The sequence below is a fragment of the Micropterus dolomieu genome, linkage group LG23 (genome assembly GCF_021292245.1).
Source record: "Micropterus dolomieu isolate WLL.071019.BEF.003 ecotype Adirondacks linkage group LG23, ASM2129224v1, whole genome shotgun sequence".
Classification (NCBI taxonomy): Eukaryota; Metazoa; Chordata; class Actinopteri; order Centrarchiformes; family Centrarchidae; genus Micropterus; species Micropterus dolomieu.
The window spans coordinates 27,517,407-27,533,734 of NC_060172.1; the positions used below are offsets into that span (position 1 = coordinate 27,517,407).

Here is a 16,328-nt window from a genome sequence, read left to right on the forward strand (position 1 = left end):
GATTGCAACACCAGCATTAACCCTGATGACATGGCAAGGGTTATTTATTCAAACCTCGCAAAGCTCTGGTGTGGCCCTCCAGAGCCACAGCAGACATTATACAAGTGTTTTCACAGGCTGAGTAGTACTCCCCGTGACAACTAAACTGAACTTCATCTGTAAAATCGCTGGAGTGGTTTGCGTCCAAGCCACATAAGAGTGAGCACACATTACTAGGGAAGCCAACTTTCCTTCCCCTTCATAAGCCCCGGAGAAGTACACTGACAGATAGTGACACACTGTGACAGGAGTCTACCTCTGGTTGGATTAGCAAAGCACACAGAGTTGTTTACATGAGCAAAAAGCCTGTGTTTGTATCATGAGGATGCGTAGTGTGCACATGTAGTCTCTACTGCTCCACGGGGGTAAACAGAGAGGATGATAACTCGGAAAGCTACTGACTCAAAGGTCATGTTTAGTGATTTGGGAATGTTAGGGCATAGCCTACTTGGATTCAAACAGTAAGAGCGTATTTTATATGGCAGGGAGCCAAAAGCAATCATAGTTTTATAAGACCATAACCCAAACTAATTTAATATTTGAAGTCAGGCAGCTTCTATTGCACTGGTGGAAGGTACCTAAGTACAATTTTGAGGTATAAGAACTTCTTCTAATCCACCACATTTCAAAGAGAAATATTGTCATTTTCACTGCCTACATTCATCTGACAGCTGTAGTTACAAGTAACTTTTCAGATTAATATTTTACGTAAAAAAAACCAAACATATAATACGCTTATAAAATGTGCTTTAAAAATCTGTGTCTAGTTGGGGCCCCTTGTCACATTTCAGATGTCAATGAATAGCTAGCTGTTCCATTTAAAAAAAACTGTTAAAGGCACAAATAGCTTAGAGATAAATCCCAAAAAGGACAACAAAAGTATATCAGAGCTCATACTCCATTAATCACCGCACAACCCTTCAGATTTATCTTGTGAAATGTGTCCAAAGAGACAAAGTCAAACGGCTTGTTTGACCTGACTAAACCCGAAGATGTTTAATTTACCACCAGGAGCTTGAAACAGAACCTTTGTCTTTTTTTCTTGACAAATGACTGCAAGGATTCACTGATTATCAAAATAGTCTTAACAATTCAGAAGAGCCTTGGTGATTTGACATTCATGTGACGCAGAAATGTGAATCCACCTGAGGGGTTTAAAATGGCCTTTTTGTTTTTGCATGAAAGTGAAAAGGGAGAAAATGCACCCTCAAGTACTCATGACTGAAAAGGGAGTAGGTTGACATTGAAATTGTGGTGGGAATAAAACCTGTTGTGCTCAGAGTGGTGGAAGGGATGTTTAACTTAACTCAGATTAACAGGCTTAGATTCCCAACTCATGCTAAATATTCTTCTGTGAGCAAAGTATTACATTTTACTCAGGTTTTCTGAAAAAATCGACCATGACCATTCAGTAAATGGATCAGCACTGAGTGAAAAAATCTTCTCTCTTGAGCCAATTGAGAATGCTCATAATCATTATTAATCCTACCATATGTGTCCTATCCCATGTGAGTCATCTTGCGTGAGGTGCATCCCTTTTCTGTTTTCTTTAAAAGAAAGGCAGGGAGTGCACATTATCTTTCAGGCTGAGCATGCCTGCGTCTCCCTTGCAGAACTTTCACTATAGCTGCGCCAGAAACACAACCTGCAGCCTCGACAGTTCTGGGTATTTCCCGTGGAGAGGAGGGGTGTGACTACATTCAGCACTCCTGGGACACGTGTGGGCTTGAGTGACAGAAAACATTCGCTGATCCAGGTCAGTGGAGTGTGGGTCAAAGCGAGCTCCCTGTCTGTTTATGTACATCAGGTGTTGTCAGCGCACGCGGCGACATGTTGACTCGTCAGCAGGCCCGTTTTCAAGTGACCTCTCCACACATGAACGAATATATGACTTGCAGTTGACAAGCAGGAAAGCAATATAGGCTCCACCTAACGATGACCTTTTTCTAAGGACTAATTTATTTGTGATTACTCAAAACATTTTTACTCGATTAATATGACAATTTATCCAATATAAATATCAAAAACTTGTCTCATTCATAACTCAACATTTTATTCAATCACCCTGAAAAAGAGGCACATAAAGCACATTAGAATAATAATAATAGTGGCTTATTTTAAATTGAGTCACTGCTGTGTTATGATATCAATAATAATAACAGATGCAATCTGTCAGATGCCTGCTCAGAAAAATACTGGACCTGAAATTCAAAAAGATTGCTGTGACACAGGTTATTCAAAAACTGTATGTCAACCCTTTTCCTGAACTGGATAATCAGTATTTTTGCTGAAGTACTTGACTGAAAACATAAAATGGTTTATGGATTGGATTTATTTTATCTCAGGAGTAAAATAATCTCTGGCAAATGTATTTTTGCGTCAGTGTGGAGCAAAGAAAATAAAAATATTTACAGACTGTAGCAACAGTAAGAAATTACTTGCATGTAACAGCTATTAAGAAAATCAAGTGACTACGACATACAGAAACACATTCCTTGTGTTGACAATCCTAATGTTGATTGTCAATGTGTGCAGACAAAAAGTATACAGGATTAGCAGTGCTGACTTGCTGCCGTCATGATGCGCCATTTCAGTCTAAAATACTCCCCAACCTCAGACGGTCGAAGGCGACGTCGTTAAGCTGCAGCTTATTCTCTGAAGGGAAGACCGAGTGCAGCAACGCGTTGACAAATCAACATATTTGACTGACCCCAGCCTTACTGAATATGCGCAATCAAATAGTAAGTCACATTTACCTCTGCCAGTGCTCAAAAAGGTTCACATTAACGCATGTTATTGCAGGCATTGTGTAACTGGTAGTGTAATTCTATGTAACTGTTTAAGTCAGTGGTTCAAGTACCTCTAAACCAGTGGTTCTCAAACTGGGTGACGTGCCCCTCTGTGGTAGTATGGAGGCACTGCAAGGGGGGCATGGATGACCAGGGTAAAAATAAGAAGTGGAATTAAGTTGAATGAACTTGATTTATTTGATGCTATCATACTAATCTGAATCATTTATTTTATTTCAATCAAATTCAACTTGGATCCCTTTTCATTTGTTGCTCCCCCAATATTGGTTAATGATTGATAAGAATTCAGTCTGTTTACGTGTGCTGGGGGGCTTTTTGAGAACCACTGCCCTAAACTGACACACCGACCCCGCTTATCTGATAGGATTTTTGCTTTTAAATGTTTTATTGAAGAAAGTGTATGAAACTGAAGACCAACATAGTCATACATTCTGTCCAGGGGTCCCCGGTCCTCACTTTTAGAAACAAGAAGTTAAACTTAACACTAGTCACATAGTTGATGCACAAGTATGATTTTCTTGTGCTTCTATTACCGTATTTTGGAGAGAAATATTTTATTAGCATTTATTTTGAGAAACCGATTATAAAGTAAGTGTTACAAGTTTTGTAAAAGCAGGAGATTATAGTGATATGTTTTGTTTTTAAAATTGGGTTTGCCTCTAATCCCAGCAGTTACCACTGCACGGTCTACACAGGGGTGCCCCTCATCAATTTCCATCCGGCACCGATAATCATTTTAAAAATCACCTGGGGGAGATTGGAGGCTAGCGTTACAGTACAGCCATTCACACCGCAATTATGTGCATATCTGTATAAATGAGGTCAATGCACATTAGAACCCAAGGTAATCACTTCATGCATCAGGGCTGCCATCAAGGACACTTAAACCCTTCGCTGCAGTGTAATTGTTCTGAAAAATAAGCAGTGGTTGAGGTTTATCGCTAATCAGAGTAGTGTATAGCTCTGTGTTGATTATCATTACACTAATGTATTTATCTGGCTTGATTTGAGCTCAGTATGTTACTTGCTTATCTCCCTGTAGCCAAGCTCTTTTTGATAAGGTTGGAGGTAATTACTAGGGGCCTGCATGACTGAGCAGCCAAGGGCATTTCTTCTTCTTCTCTGACCAAACCGAACAACAGGGGTTTTCCTTGGCTTATATTTTCAGGACTCCCTGACTTTCCCCTCATGCTGATTTTCACTTTCAGCTTCTGTCTATGCCTCTATCGCTAATTCTTTGCATGCATGCGTACAGTGAATGTGCGTTGTTGTATGTGTACTACATAGAGGGAGCCTGTCTCTCGTGTAGTTTTTGATTGTGCTTCTTATAAAAGGAGAGCATGGTTCCTCCTTTTTTTTTTCCTTTTATAAACTGGGCCATGAGCTCTTCAGTGCTGCAAGTAATTATCAACCTTGTGGGAAGATAGAGGGGGGAGAGAAACGGAGAGGAGCAAGGGAAGAATCATGAAAACTAGTTAATAACGTGGAGGCAAGATTGAGGAATGCTCTTCGTTTGTCCAGAAATAAAAGAGGGAAGGATAGCAAGAGCAAGAGAAAAGGGCAGCGATGGAATGACAGAGCAATACAAAGATACAGAGTGTGACAAGGGTGAGAGGTAGGGAGAGGAGATAGGGGAAGACAGGTTGAAAAAGGATGTTGTAGAGCAGGAAGAAGAAGGATGGCTGGGCCGAGGTGAGGTTAGAGAAGGAATAGGAATGAATGAGGTGTATCACATTACTTGCAACTCCAACAATGGCCTCTTAATTTAAATTCAAGGCTTCATAAATTATTCCATGTGACAATGGCTGTAGTTCACATAAGTGAGATAGAGTTATTGCTGCTTAATAAGGGTGCTGACAAGAGCATGTCAAACAGAGCAGAAGCAAATAGGATTCACACTGCTTCCCTGACACATTCAATATTCACATATGTGCTTCATTAGCATGATGACAGGAACATATCAGTGACAGTTAACAACATGCTCAGAGCAGGAGATTCACAGCTTTATCTATAACATTGCAGCACCAAATCTCAACGGTGCTTTCTCATGAGCTGCATAGAAAAACACTGAGGCACAAGAGCAAGAGCCCCACAGCTCCCCAACCCACCTCACCTATCCTTTCTCCCATGGACCCTCCAGCAATGACACAATCAGGCACTTTAATGTATGCAGAACAAACAAACACAAACATTCCTCTGCACTCCCACGGGGGCCCAGACCTCTGTCAGATCGTGTGGTGATCACACAAGTAAACAAACAACTAAGCTAAACAGCACGGTGATGTACAACAAAGGATTCTGAATTTGAACTTGGATTGATTTGCTTGCTGAAACACTTTGATATAGTCCTTACACGGTTCACTTTTCCCACACAGAAGAAGAAGAAGAAAACCATGAGTAGAGAAGCTGACGAGCAGCTTTGCATGGGAGGAGGGAGTCCACTGTATATTTCAGCAAAACATTGTCTGAGATTAAGTTTAGCTGACACAGTTTCAATACTCACACACAGCTGCAGCGAAATGTACAGACACAGATACACACACAGAGAAGTGGGCTCATAAATATACTCGAACTAATGGATGTACAATTACCCATATGTAAGCATGCATGCCAGTGAGCAAGTACATGAAAGTTGTATACTTGTAGTAAAGTTACACATATGTGAATACAGATACACTGAATGCATGCATATAAATACGTTCACAAACATAAATCCTATGTACATTTACATACACCCAAAGAAATACATGCTTGTGCTCTTGTATGTGCACATAGCCACAGCCACATGCATGCAACGCTCAGCTCAGGGTTCTCCTGGCAATGTCCCAGTGCCCACTCAGACCCTTATCAAAGTCTTTCAGTAAACTGGCTGCTCGCTCCATGTTAAGCAAGTCTAGGTAATCCTCCAGCCATGACTCCCTTCAGAAGCAAGGTGGCTTTTGGAGTTTTCGGTTCGCTTACGGTGTCCAAGACATTCTACTTTGTAAAACAAGAGGAAAGCAAGGCGGACGCTAGAACCTAGACCGTATGGGCTATTACAAGTTGAGGTTAGGGGAAGCTAAAGGTTACGGGTCGCTAACTTCCCACAGTGGAAAAGAGCTATATGTTTGTATACATATATATGTGTGTGTGTGTGTGTGTGTGTGTGTGTATGTGCTTATAACTCAGGGAATTTCAAATGTGGTATGATGATGCAAGAAATCTTGATCACAATATGATTACCAGATTAAATTATGTTATATATAATGACATATCATGTAAACACTGATAAACTTGATTCCGCCAATTTGAACACGATCGTGTGAGATTTTAATCTGGCATTTCACTCAATGTAATAATTTTACACTAACTTCTTGATGTTTACACGGTCTGTACGTGTGCACACAGACATATCCATTCATGCCCTTCTTCCTCTAACGTTCTCTCTACCTCTGCTCCTTTTCTTCTCATCATTACCTCTATAGGTGTCCTCCGCCTTCACTGTCTTTCTCTTGTTAGAGGTAAACTCAATCTGTCCTTGTCAGCTTTAATCAAAGCACCCACAGATTCAATTTAGTAGGTATGTGTGGGAGGTTAAGGCGGTATCTTCGGGACGAGGGGAAACAAAAGGGAGTTCTTTGTGCACACATCCCTTCGCCGCCTCACTTTGAATAAGACTTGAGGCCGTTGTCAACAGCTTGTCTTTTCACATGCCAACTCCAAACTCTAACTGCAATAATACTTCTAGAAAACTCACTGATCTCGCTGATCCTTTCCATGTCCTGACTTTATTTTCTGAGCCTTTGAATAGTGTTTGCAAACCAGAGACATAAACTTGATAAACCTTCAAAATGAAAATAAATACATAAATAAATCCTTTAATCTCTAATGGGTTTTTACTTTATATAAAACACGCTAAAAGATTAGAGCTCAAACCTTTGTTGTTTCATTGTGGTTTAATCGGATGTGTACATCGTGGACAGCGTTTGAGGGATGAACTAGATCAACTTCTTCTACGCAGCTGCGCTCCCCATTCTTTGGTCCCAGGAACATTTTGTACCAGATATTTAAGATCCCTCTGATGAAACAAGGGTTGTTCAAAGCTGAAAATCCCCAAGAATTGGATGACCTCAACGGCAATCAACCACTAATCTTCTGTTTGTCTCATCTAGATTGAGACAATCAGAAAGCTGTTGTTGAATGTGATTCAGGCTGGACATTTTCAATACGAGTGCTGTTACGAAAACCTAGTTTCTGTACTGATACCAGAAAGATTTACTTTGAGAAATATAAAGATGTTTTCTACAAAACCCTGTTTTTCATTTTCATTCAAGTTGAGAAAAATTAACAAGAACTTAAAATTGGTAAAAGTTTGATTTAAATCAGGAAATATCTGGTAAAAGTAAACGAGATCTGACCCGGTGTTCAATGTCACCTTTCAGTACCTTTGCAATTTCACTGATTTTGGTTTTTATCAAAAGAGTTGTGATGTTTTTCCATGACTTACGGAGCAACTGAGAGACAGCTTTGTGAGTTTCTTAACATTTACTGCATGCTCAACCCAGTATGATACACTTTAACATTGCAGGAGCCTGACAGCAAATTTCTAAGGTCATTTATTCCAGACGCATCGCCTACAAATTTAGTTTATTTACTAACATTTATAACAGCAAGTAAGTTCAGAACAAAGATGTATCGGTGCCGGTCTTACTAAATACTGCCAATTTCTCTTACAGTCATTACCGTGATTTATCACCATTTTCTGAGGTAACTACACATGGAAAAATGACACTAAAGGGCTCGACAAAGCGTTTTTTTTTCTCCCTTGTTAAACAAATTGATTATAAGGACACTATTGCACATGCTCACAATAAAGCATGTGCAGCAGTGTGTGCGTGTCCCGGCATTTGATCTGCATTCATAAACCTACGGAATCTTATTTTTATTTCCCTGAGGAAATTCAGGGGAATCCAATTACACGTTTACTGACGTTTTTTCCAAAGGGGTGTTAAGCAAGCCAGAGTCTCTTTTGAATGTCCTTCAGAACTTTTCAAAGTAAATACTCTAAATAAACTTGACATATAGCATTGCTGCAAAAAACATTCTCAGGCTTTTATTTTGGAGGCACAACAAATAAGTAGTATATAAACATAATTTCCTGGAGGCAGCTTTAACTGAAACACCTGTTACATTCATTAAATAGGAGAAAGATTCTCAGGTTTCAATCAAAAATAACCTACTTTCTAGACAGATTATTAAACAAGGAAGGAAGATGTTTAGCAGTGGCAGTTAATATCCAGCCTCATGGCTTTCCATCTCATGTTCTTCTACACATGCCGCCTCTACATCAGGCTCATTCACAGCTCTTTTTAGTTCCCACCCACCTTCCCTTTAATCTCCACTGCTATCTCTCCCTGCTCACCTTGCTGTATTTTTGATCACCTCTTTATCTGTGTCCACCCACGTCATTGCCACACACTTCCACCTTTTTGGTAGATTTTCTCTGACATCTGTAACATGTTGACTTTTCTCTTTAAACCTCTGTTTACCTCTGCAGACTCGCCCTCCCTCTCTGTCTCTCTCTCTCTGACCCCTGTCAGTAAAGTTCTGATGAGAAGCTACCTAACACTGCATTGTCTGATCAGGTGTTGTTGAGTAAGCGAGTTTGTGGCCCTGATCTCATGGGGTCAGCTTAATGCTATCCTCTGCGGGATCTCTCCCTGTAACCTGGTCTGCTGCTCACCTGCCGCCGGGGCCTACATTTGTGCTCTAACTGTCGACTGGCCCCTCCGATGCTTACTCCTACAACATACTACAGTGCTCCTCCATGCCAGACAGCACACTCAATGCTATAAGATGTCTAGGTCTGCACTATATTTCTATGCATTAGTTTCTAAATACTCGGCTAATAGTGTTGCTGTTTTTAATATTTGTATTTTTTTGGTATTACTACTGTAAAGTCTAATGTCATTCCTCTTCTGCCAAAGTCCAGATAGCTGTTAAAGTTATTATTTCATAGTATCACATATCTGGATGACTTTGGATTTAAATGTCTTCTCTGTGTGTGTGTGTGTGTGTGTGTGTGTGTGTGTGTCTTTCATTTCCATGCACATATACAGTACATAAACTTTAAACAAGTTCTGTGGGTTTAAAAAAAGGCTTAGAGATTATGCTTCCACATTTATGCAACAAAGTGCACAGAATAGTTTCCCATTTGCACGAGTTAATAACTTGTTACCAGGAAATACATGTATCCATTTTCTCCACACACCACTGCCATCACAGGATTCTGTCGATTCTCTGCCAGCTGTGTATTTTGAGAGGAGTTTTTTTTTTTCAGCTGTCATATTAACATAACACCAGCACACATAAGCTATATTTACTACTGCCATAAAGCAACTGGCTTCTAAAATGAAAGGGACGGACATAAACCCTGCTGCTTATACATGTGGTTGGCACAAAGCTCACACTGGATGAGATCCGTGACAAAACACAGAACCTGCCTGATTGTACCTGCCTCTCCCCTCTTCATCATCCTCCTCTAGGCGTCCTGTACAGTGCTGTAATATACAAGAGAAGTCTTCAGGTGCTTGGCCTATGGAAAAAAAACTCTCCCACTGTCAGTGATCTGCACTGCTGCCCTCTTTTCAGATCAATTCAGCTCATTAATGTATAGCGATTAATCAATAATCACCCCCTTAGTTTGTTCAAGGTGGAATCTGACTTGAAAAGGGAGGGATATTGAGCTGCTTGCCCCCCGTGTATCACCTTTAGTACCCTTCTCTATGGTAGATAAAAAGAACATACAATCTTAGCACAAACATACAGTATTCTCAATAAAACTAAATTGCAGATTGACAAAAAATGTTATCTGGGCAACTTGAATGTCTGCACAGAATTTCACACTGACATTGCCTTTCATAGAACCACGTCAGTAGCATGGCTACAAAATGGTTACTTGGGGAGATAAGGTTCGGGGGAAAGTTAGACATTACAAATAACTAAAAGGTGATTGGTGAAAACTTTTTAAGAACCAGTACTGATTAGGGTTGGGCAATGTCTACTGAAGTAGTTTGCGAGGATGTCCACGATTGACGATGATATTCTTGTAAAGCTATTATAATTATTTTATACTTTTTAGGTTATAAATGTCTTATTACTATTTCTATCTTTTAAGCTCATTCACAGCCCATAATTCCAATAATTCAGTGATGTATTTTTCCTAAACATGAAATATTCTCAATTAAATGTGCAGGGCGAGATATGGTGAAAAAAAAGTTAAAAGGTTTTAAGCTACTGACTTTTATAGTATTTTCTGGGAGACTTTAGGTTAAGATTTTGACCACATTTTGTAAACAGTTGTTAACTAAAGCTAGCCAGCCGCTAAGCAGCACTATCGAGCAACAACATGTTTTAAAGTACTCCTGATGCAGGTACTGCTTGGGTTGCTATGCCAGAGTCTGTAGTCTGTACAGTCCCAACAAAGTTTCTGATGCTGGTTCAGCAGAGGACATACACTAAGAAGCGTTACGCCACAGCAGTTAATGTTGCAGAGGTGTGTTAAGTCAATGTTATGTGTCTCAATATGTCTGTCTGTCTGTGATCCAGACAGAAGTATTTCAACAAATATTGGATGGACTGCCATGACATTTTTTGAATTACCTGGCGGTCTTCTGCCTTTTCATCTGGTGCCATCATCAGCTTTAAGTTTCAGTATGACCAAATACCCGCTAAAAGATCCATTAGCCTTTAGCTGTATTTTGTGTTTAGTGCTAACATGCTAAACTAAGATGATGCACACATTATACACATTATAGGCTACTTGTTAAACATCAACATGTTAACATTGTCATTGTCAGCATGTAACCATGCTAGCATTAGCATATCATGCAGCCTCAAGGAACAGTTAGCATGGATGTAGACTTAGCATTGGTTTTCACTTTAATTTGTAAAAAAAAAGTATTAGTATCTCAGAACAAACCAAGACACTGATAATATTCTCATGAAACCATAATGATAATAACTGTATGTGAGCATAGAGCCTTTTGTTTCATGTCCACAGTCAGCCTCTTTGCCACTGCAACACCAGACGAACATCTGGTGTTATTATGTAAACAACTTACAGCCAGTTTAATAAAAAGCAGGGATTGTCCAGGCTATATAGCTGGATTATTACAGTATGTTATCATTGTTATGTCACATTTGCTAAGTCTGAAAATCAGGGTCTGAAATCCAGGTGATTTGAATTTGAAGCTTTCTTCAGTTTTCAGAATGAATATTGTACAACATCTTATCTACAGTACATCAGTCTTTTGGCCAATGGGCTTCAACGTTTTGGAATTACTGCTGTCTGAAGCATAGTAGACGTGTTTACAGAGTGGTGCAGAATGAAAGGAAAGTCCTCATCATGCACAAAGCTCTGCTCGTCACTCATCATTCTCATGTTCAATCTGTTTAGATGCAGTTTTTAGCTCCAGGGGTGACACTCTAAATCAACTGTTTCTTCCCCAATCAGCCGTGATAGAATCATTATGAAGGGTGTTTGTTTCTGTAATATGCATCATTTAACTTTAGTAGACTACACTTAATAAGGCAAAACGTTTCTCAGTCATGAATTAAATAATTCAGCAGTCTACCAGTCACACCAAAGGAGAGAGAAATAAATGCAGAAATCACATTATTCTCTCTGCTGACTTAATGCAATGGTGCATTTAGAAATAAATCAATTATGGAGAAAATAACACAGGGGTCTACATATTAAGAAATTAAACAAACACAAATAAAACACACACTGCACCTGCAAGCACATCAAAAAGATTGTACACTATCTGTGTTGTGGCACATTTTTCTTTTCCACAGAAAAGTTGCAGATTGGTAAGAGAGAAGATGATGTTGGCAACACATCACATACTCCATTCAGAGCCTCAGTGTTGAAGTTCTTCTTTCAAATTGAAAGTACATCAGCAATACTCAGCAATACAGCAATACTCAGGCCAGTAGCTGATTCATCCAAACAGCATCCATTGAATTATAAATGTTTTTTTTGTTTCCCCTGTGAGCCACATTTTGTCCTTGTGTGGGTGTGTTGGTGTGGATGTGTGTCATTCACTTCAGAAATCCTTAACTTCTACACAAATTAGTCAGGATGCCGGTAGGTTTGTGTAGTGCATTGTGAAGTACATCTATTAACATTTCTTATTTGTTAACCAAGAATTTCCCCCATTGAATGAGGCAACTCTTTGTTGTGCCATTGTATGCAATCATGTGTACAAGGTAATTTCTAATTGCAAATCCTGCTGCATTTGGAAAATGTGCACGGTTGCACTGAATTCTACAATCTGCAGATGTGCAAAAAAACTGGAGAGAATACTAAGAGTGCACAAAACTGCTGATGTTTTTTTTTTAGCTAATTTCACAATTTATTGTTCCTGCAGGTATCTGCATAATTATATATTTGGGAATGCACAAGCTCTGTGAGGTGTATGAAAAGTGATTTCAGCTGAGTTTGGCATTTATTCAACAACCTGTTTTATTTTTCCTTTGCAGAGCTGAGTGCAGCAGCCACCGGTCAGTGTATCAAACAGACGAGGTGGCTGCAGTGAAAACAGCTGCTCGTGTTAAACTATTAGCTTTTATGAGCTTTGACGGCAACAGCTATGAAGTTGATCACTTTTAACTGTGAGTCGATGGTAAACATGTTTTAGTCATACAATGTCATGCTGGGTGATTCCTTATTCCTAGTGGAAATAATTTTTGATACACTGTTGAGATAAAAACTGAATAACATGGAAAAGCACACTGGCAGCTTGATAATCAGCTAAATAAACATGGGATTCCTTTTCAAATTGATTTAAGTAAAGAAATTAACTCCATACTGAAAAGACTTTAAATTTGAAAATTTGACATTATGATAACCCATTGAATTATTCAGTTTTATAATGTGTAAATTTGTATTTGATTAATTGTGGAAACTCATTTCCTCCATTGTCATTTCATACAAATTTCACATTCCTTTGTTCAGCTTTCCTTTTTTAGCCCAATATCTGAACATGTGAGCGAAAAAAGGAACAAGCAGAGAAAGATGAAAGCGATAGCAGTGACTCACCCGGCCTTTTTTCGTTTCGACTTTTTCGACCCCCGCATAGTCGTACTTTGGAGATCAGGACCAGGATCTGTTTCTGGCACAAGGACTTGTTGCTCTTAGGACAGGGCTTGCGCTTGCTGGCTACCGGTCGGTTGGTTTGGTCTTCCTTGACCGCCCGTTTTTGTCTAATGAGAGAGCTGGCGAGAGCTGCCATCTTCCCCCCCTCTCAACTTTGGGAGGGGGGTAACTTCCTTCCCAGTACCCCCTTTGCTGGCTTGGCTCTTGATTTCCTCAAAAAAAAAAAAAAAAAAAACTACAGTAGGACGGACCTTTAAGAGAAGCCCACACAGGGCAGATCGGGGCGTCTAAGTGGGTTAACAGGGGAGAGTTTAGTTTGAGGATTCCCTCGGAGAGCGAAGAACTGGAAGAGATGCAAGTTCACCTGCAGTCCAAAGTAAAGCCTCCACTCTGACCAAAAATAAGAATCTGACACTAACAGAGCACACAAGAAAGTGCCACAGTCACATTTTCAGTTTTTAAAAAAAGGGTTAAGATGAAGATATATTTCTACCCCTCTTCCCCACTCATCTTTCACATCAAAATGCGCCTCGATATCCAAGTCCAAAATATTAGATTAGAAATATTAGATACTTAAAACAGACAATACCAAAAGGAAGGAGCTCAATTTACTTTACATATAAAAACACTTTTACTGAAGAAAAGTGAACTCATTTTGAATGCTAGGAAGCTCTTAAAAGCACAGGAAGAATCAAATTGTTTGTCACCATTTGTGCAGTCCACGGAGGTCCAACTTTGCCTCCCATTTAAATGTGGCAGCATGGAATAATGAGCCGAGAGTCCAAGCGGTAATCCAGCGGTCTTAAATCCAGAGGTAGAACAGCAGGCGGGACATTGGCCAGGCTTGTAGGAATGAAGCCGGGAACAGAGCAGAGACATGGACACAGACAGACAGAGGTTCCTCTTCTGCCTCCGATGGCACGCTCCTTTCCCACAGTCCTCACCAAGCCCCCCCTCCCTCCCTCCTCCTCCTCCTCCTCTCCTCCTCCCATCCAAAGTCAGCGAGTGGTTGTGAGAGTGTGTGTGCGTGATTTCCAGCAGCCACCATCAGTAGAGGTGACATTCATGAGAGAGAGAGAGAAGGAGAGAAAGCAAAAAAGAGCGAGGGAGACAGAAGGGAGGGAGGGGAGGGGGGGGAGGTAGACGCTGTGATGTGTGCGAATGAGCTTGACTGGCAAAGGGAGGGAAAATGGGGGAGAGAGACGGGCAACAGCCACTTCACAAAATCACTGCTCGCAGGGGCTGCAATTTTGTTATATTCCAGCAACGTCCCCCCTAAAAAAACAAAAAAAACCCTCAATCACTTTGTCCTACTGAAACAGGGAGACAGTGCCAGAGGGCAGAGAGGGAGAGCGCTTAAGGTACAGATTGTGACAGTTCTCTGTCTCCTGGAGAGGAAAAGCATCCCCATGTGTTACCTTCCTGTCACATGCATCCACACACACACACAGCATATCATCTTATTTTGTAGAGGAGTCTTCCCTGCTGTATGATTGTGTGTCTCCAGTCAGGATTCTTCTTTGCGTTCCTCCCCAACACCCGCTCATATAGTAAGTAACCTCCACGGTCTCTTTGTGATCTGGTTCCTTGAGCTCGGCGTGTGAATTGGAGGGCAAAATAAATAAAGCCTTTGTTCCCTGAAACTGGCATTTAGTGTCTGACATGTCTGACTGCTGGCTTACGCTAACCCCGACAGAGAAACATGAGCTTGGACAGATTGAGTTAGACAGCCAGCCGTGCCAACACACACACACACACACACACACACACACACACACACACACACACGCACACGCAAACTCATATCACCCTTGCTCTCCCTCAGCCCCTGAGTTGAGCAGCAAACAATGGCATATATTACGCATTGTCTTCATGCAGCTCCCTCATTTGTTCCATTTAGACACACATTCGAGGGCTGACATAAGAGATCTCGCCAATAATTTTGGACAAAACAGACTTCTACAAGTATCGGTAGAGAGCACACATCATTCTGACATACTTTTACACAAAATAGCTGGTTCTGGTAAATGACAATGCCCTGCAGTCAAGCATTTCTCATCATGTTGAGTAGCAACAAAAACAGCGTTTATGCGCACGATTTTCATTTTGCAAAACAAAGAAAACGTGATTTAAGACAAAACCGTATGTTTGGAGAAGTGGAATATTAGGCAAGTCTGTCCAAACATTTCTATAAAATTCTCAAAGGATGTTTAGTGTTTTCCACCTGTTTCTGGCTGTATGTAATGTGGACATTAGTGGCATGATCTTGATGATGAATTGTTAAGATTTTTGCAGGAATTATGTTCACCTTCAAAATAAAAGTACACCGCTTGATATATCTGGACCGTAATGTGAAAAGCTCATTCACTGTCAAAAATATCCTCAATGTGCACCATGAATCTGCGTAGAATATTTTATATTCTACAACTGAATATGAAAACGCTGAGCATTTCTGGTTCGAACCATCAGACTCGAATCCAATAAATCAGCTTATCTGAGAGCCAATCAATCCAGTTTTATTTGGCATGGCACCTCTTTTACAAGCCAATTGCCGGGGAAACCAGCAGCAGAAGCAACTTGAAAATGCAAGGTCGATTCAAATCGTTTCTAACAATGCCGAGCAAGGTCACCATCTGTCAGGGCTTGATTGACAGGTGACAGCGGATGTTTGGTCTCCACGGAGCGACGGCGGCATGGCAGGGGCGGAGGAGGGCAAACCGTGAGATGAGATGATGCAGTTTGTATTGACAGGGAAACGAGAAACGATATTTTTTCTCCTTTTCTAAAGATTTGTTCGCCCTGGACTCTCCAACAGTGCTCTGCCACACACTCGTCTTCTTGCTGTGGGTTAAGAATCAATCTCCTAATGGACATCACATTACACGCATTACCAAAGGTTATTCTCCTTTTTGCTTTCTTCAATCACAAGTATATGCCAAGTTACACCAAAAGAAAGCTAAGTGGGAGTTCTCAAGGTTCACAGTCTCAAGGTTGAGGAGTGTTTCCGTCATTATAATGAAATTTCATGCCAAAAGCTATGTGGAATCATTAAGAGTAAAGACATCACCTGTGTCAACACACCCCAGCAGAGAACTAACACCCGTTAAGTCAGGAGTTTCTTACTGTCATTAGTTATTTCCAATTTATTGCCATATAAATGTTGGTCTTTTGTCTTGCTCAAATGTAAAGTGTGCACAGCACACAAGCCTAGCACACTTTTCAACAAGGTTCTTAAACTCACATCTAATCAGTCAGGATGTACTGTGTGGGCGACCTCAGCCCTGGTATCATTATTGAAAGTGCCTTGGTAAAGTGGAGGGGGAAAAAATCTGCATAAA

General features: G+C 40.5%; 1 protein-coding gene across 1 annotated transcript in view; it reads right to left on the bottom strand.

Annotated features, from left to right (window-relative positions):
• fgf11b (fibroblast growth factor 11b) overlaps positions 1-13,126 on the bottom strand; it is a 32,854-nt gene extending 19,728 nt beyond the window's left edge. The window contains exon 1 of the mRNA XM_046040081.1: positions 12,934-13,126. Within this exon, the coding sequence (XP_045896037.1) occupies positions 12,934-13,126 (193 nt within the window). The remainder of the gene's footprint in view (positions 1-12,933) is intronic.
• Positions 13,127-16,328: the final 3,202 nt, after the last annotated feature.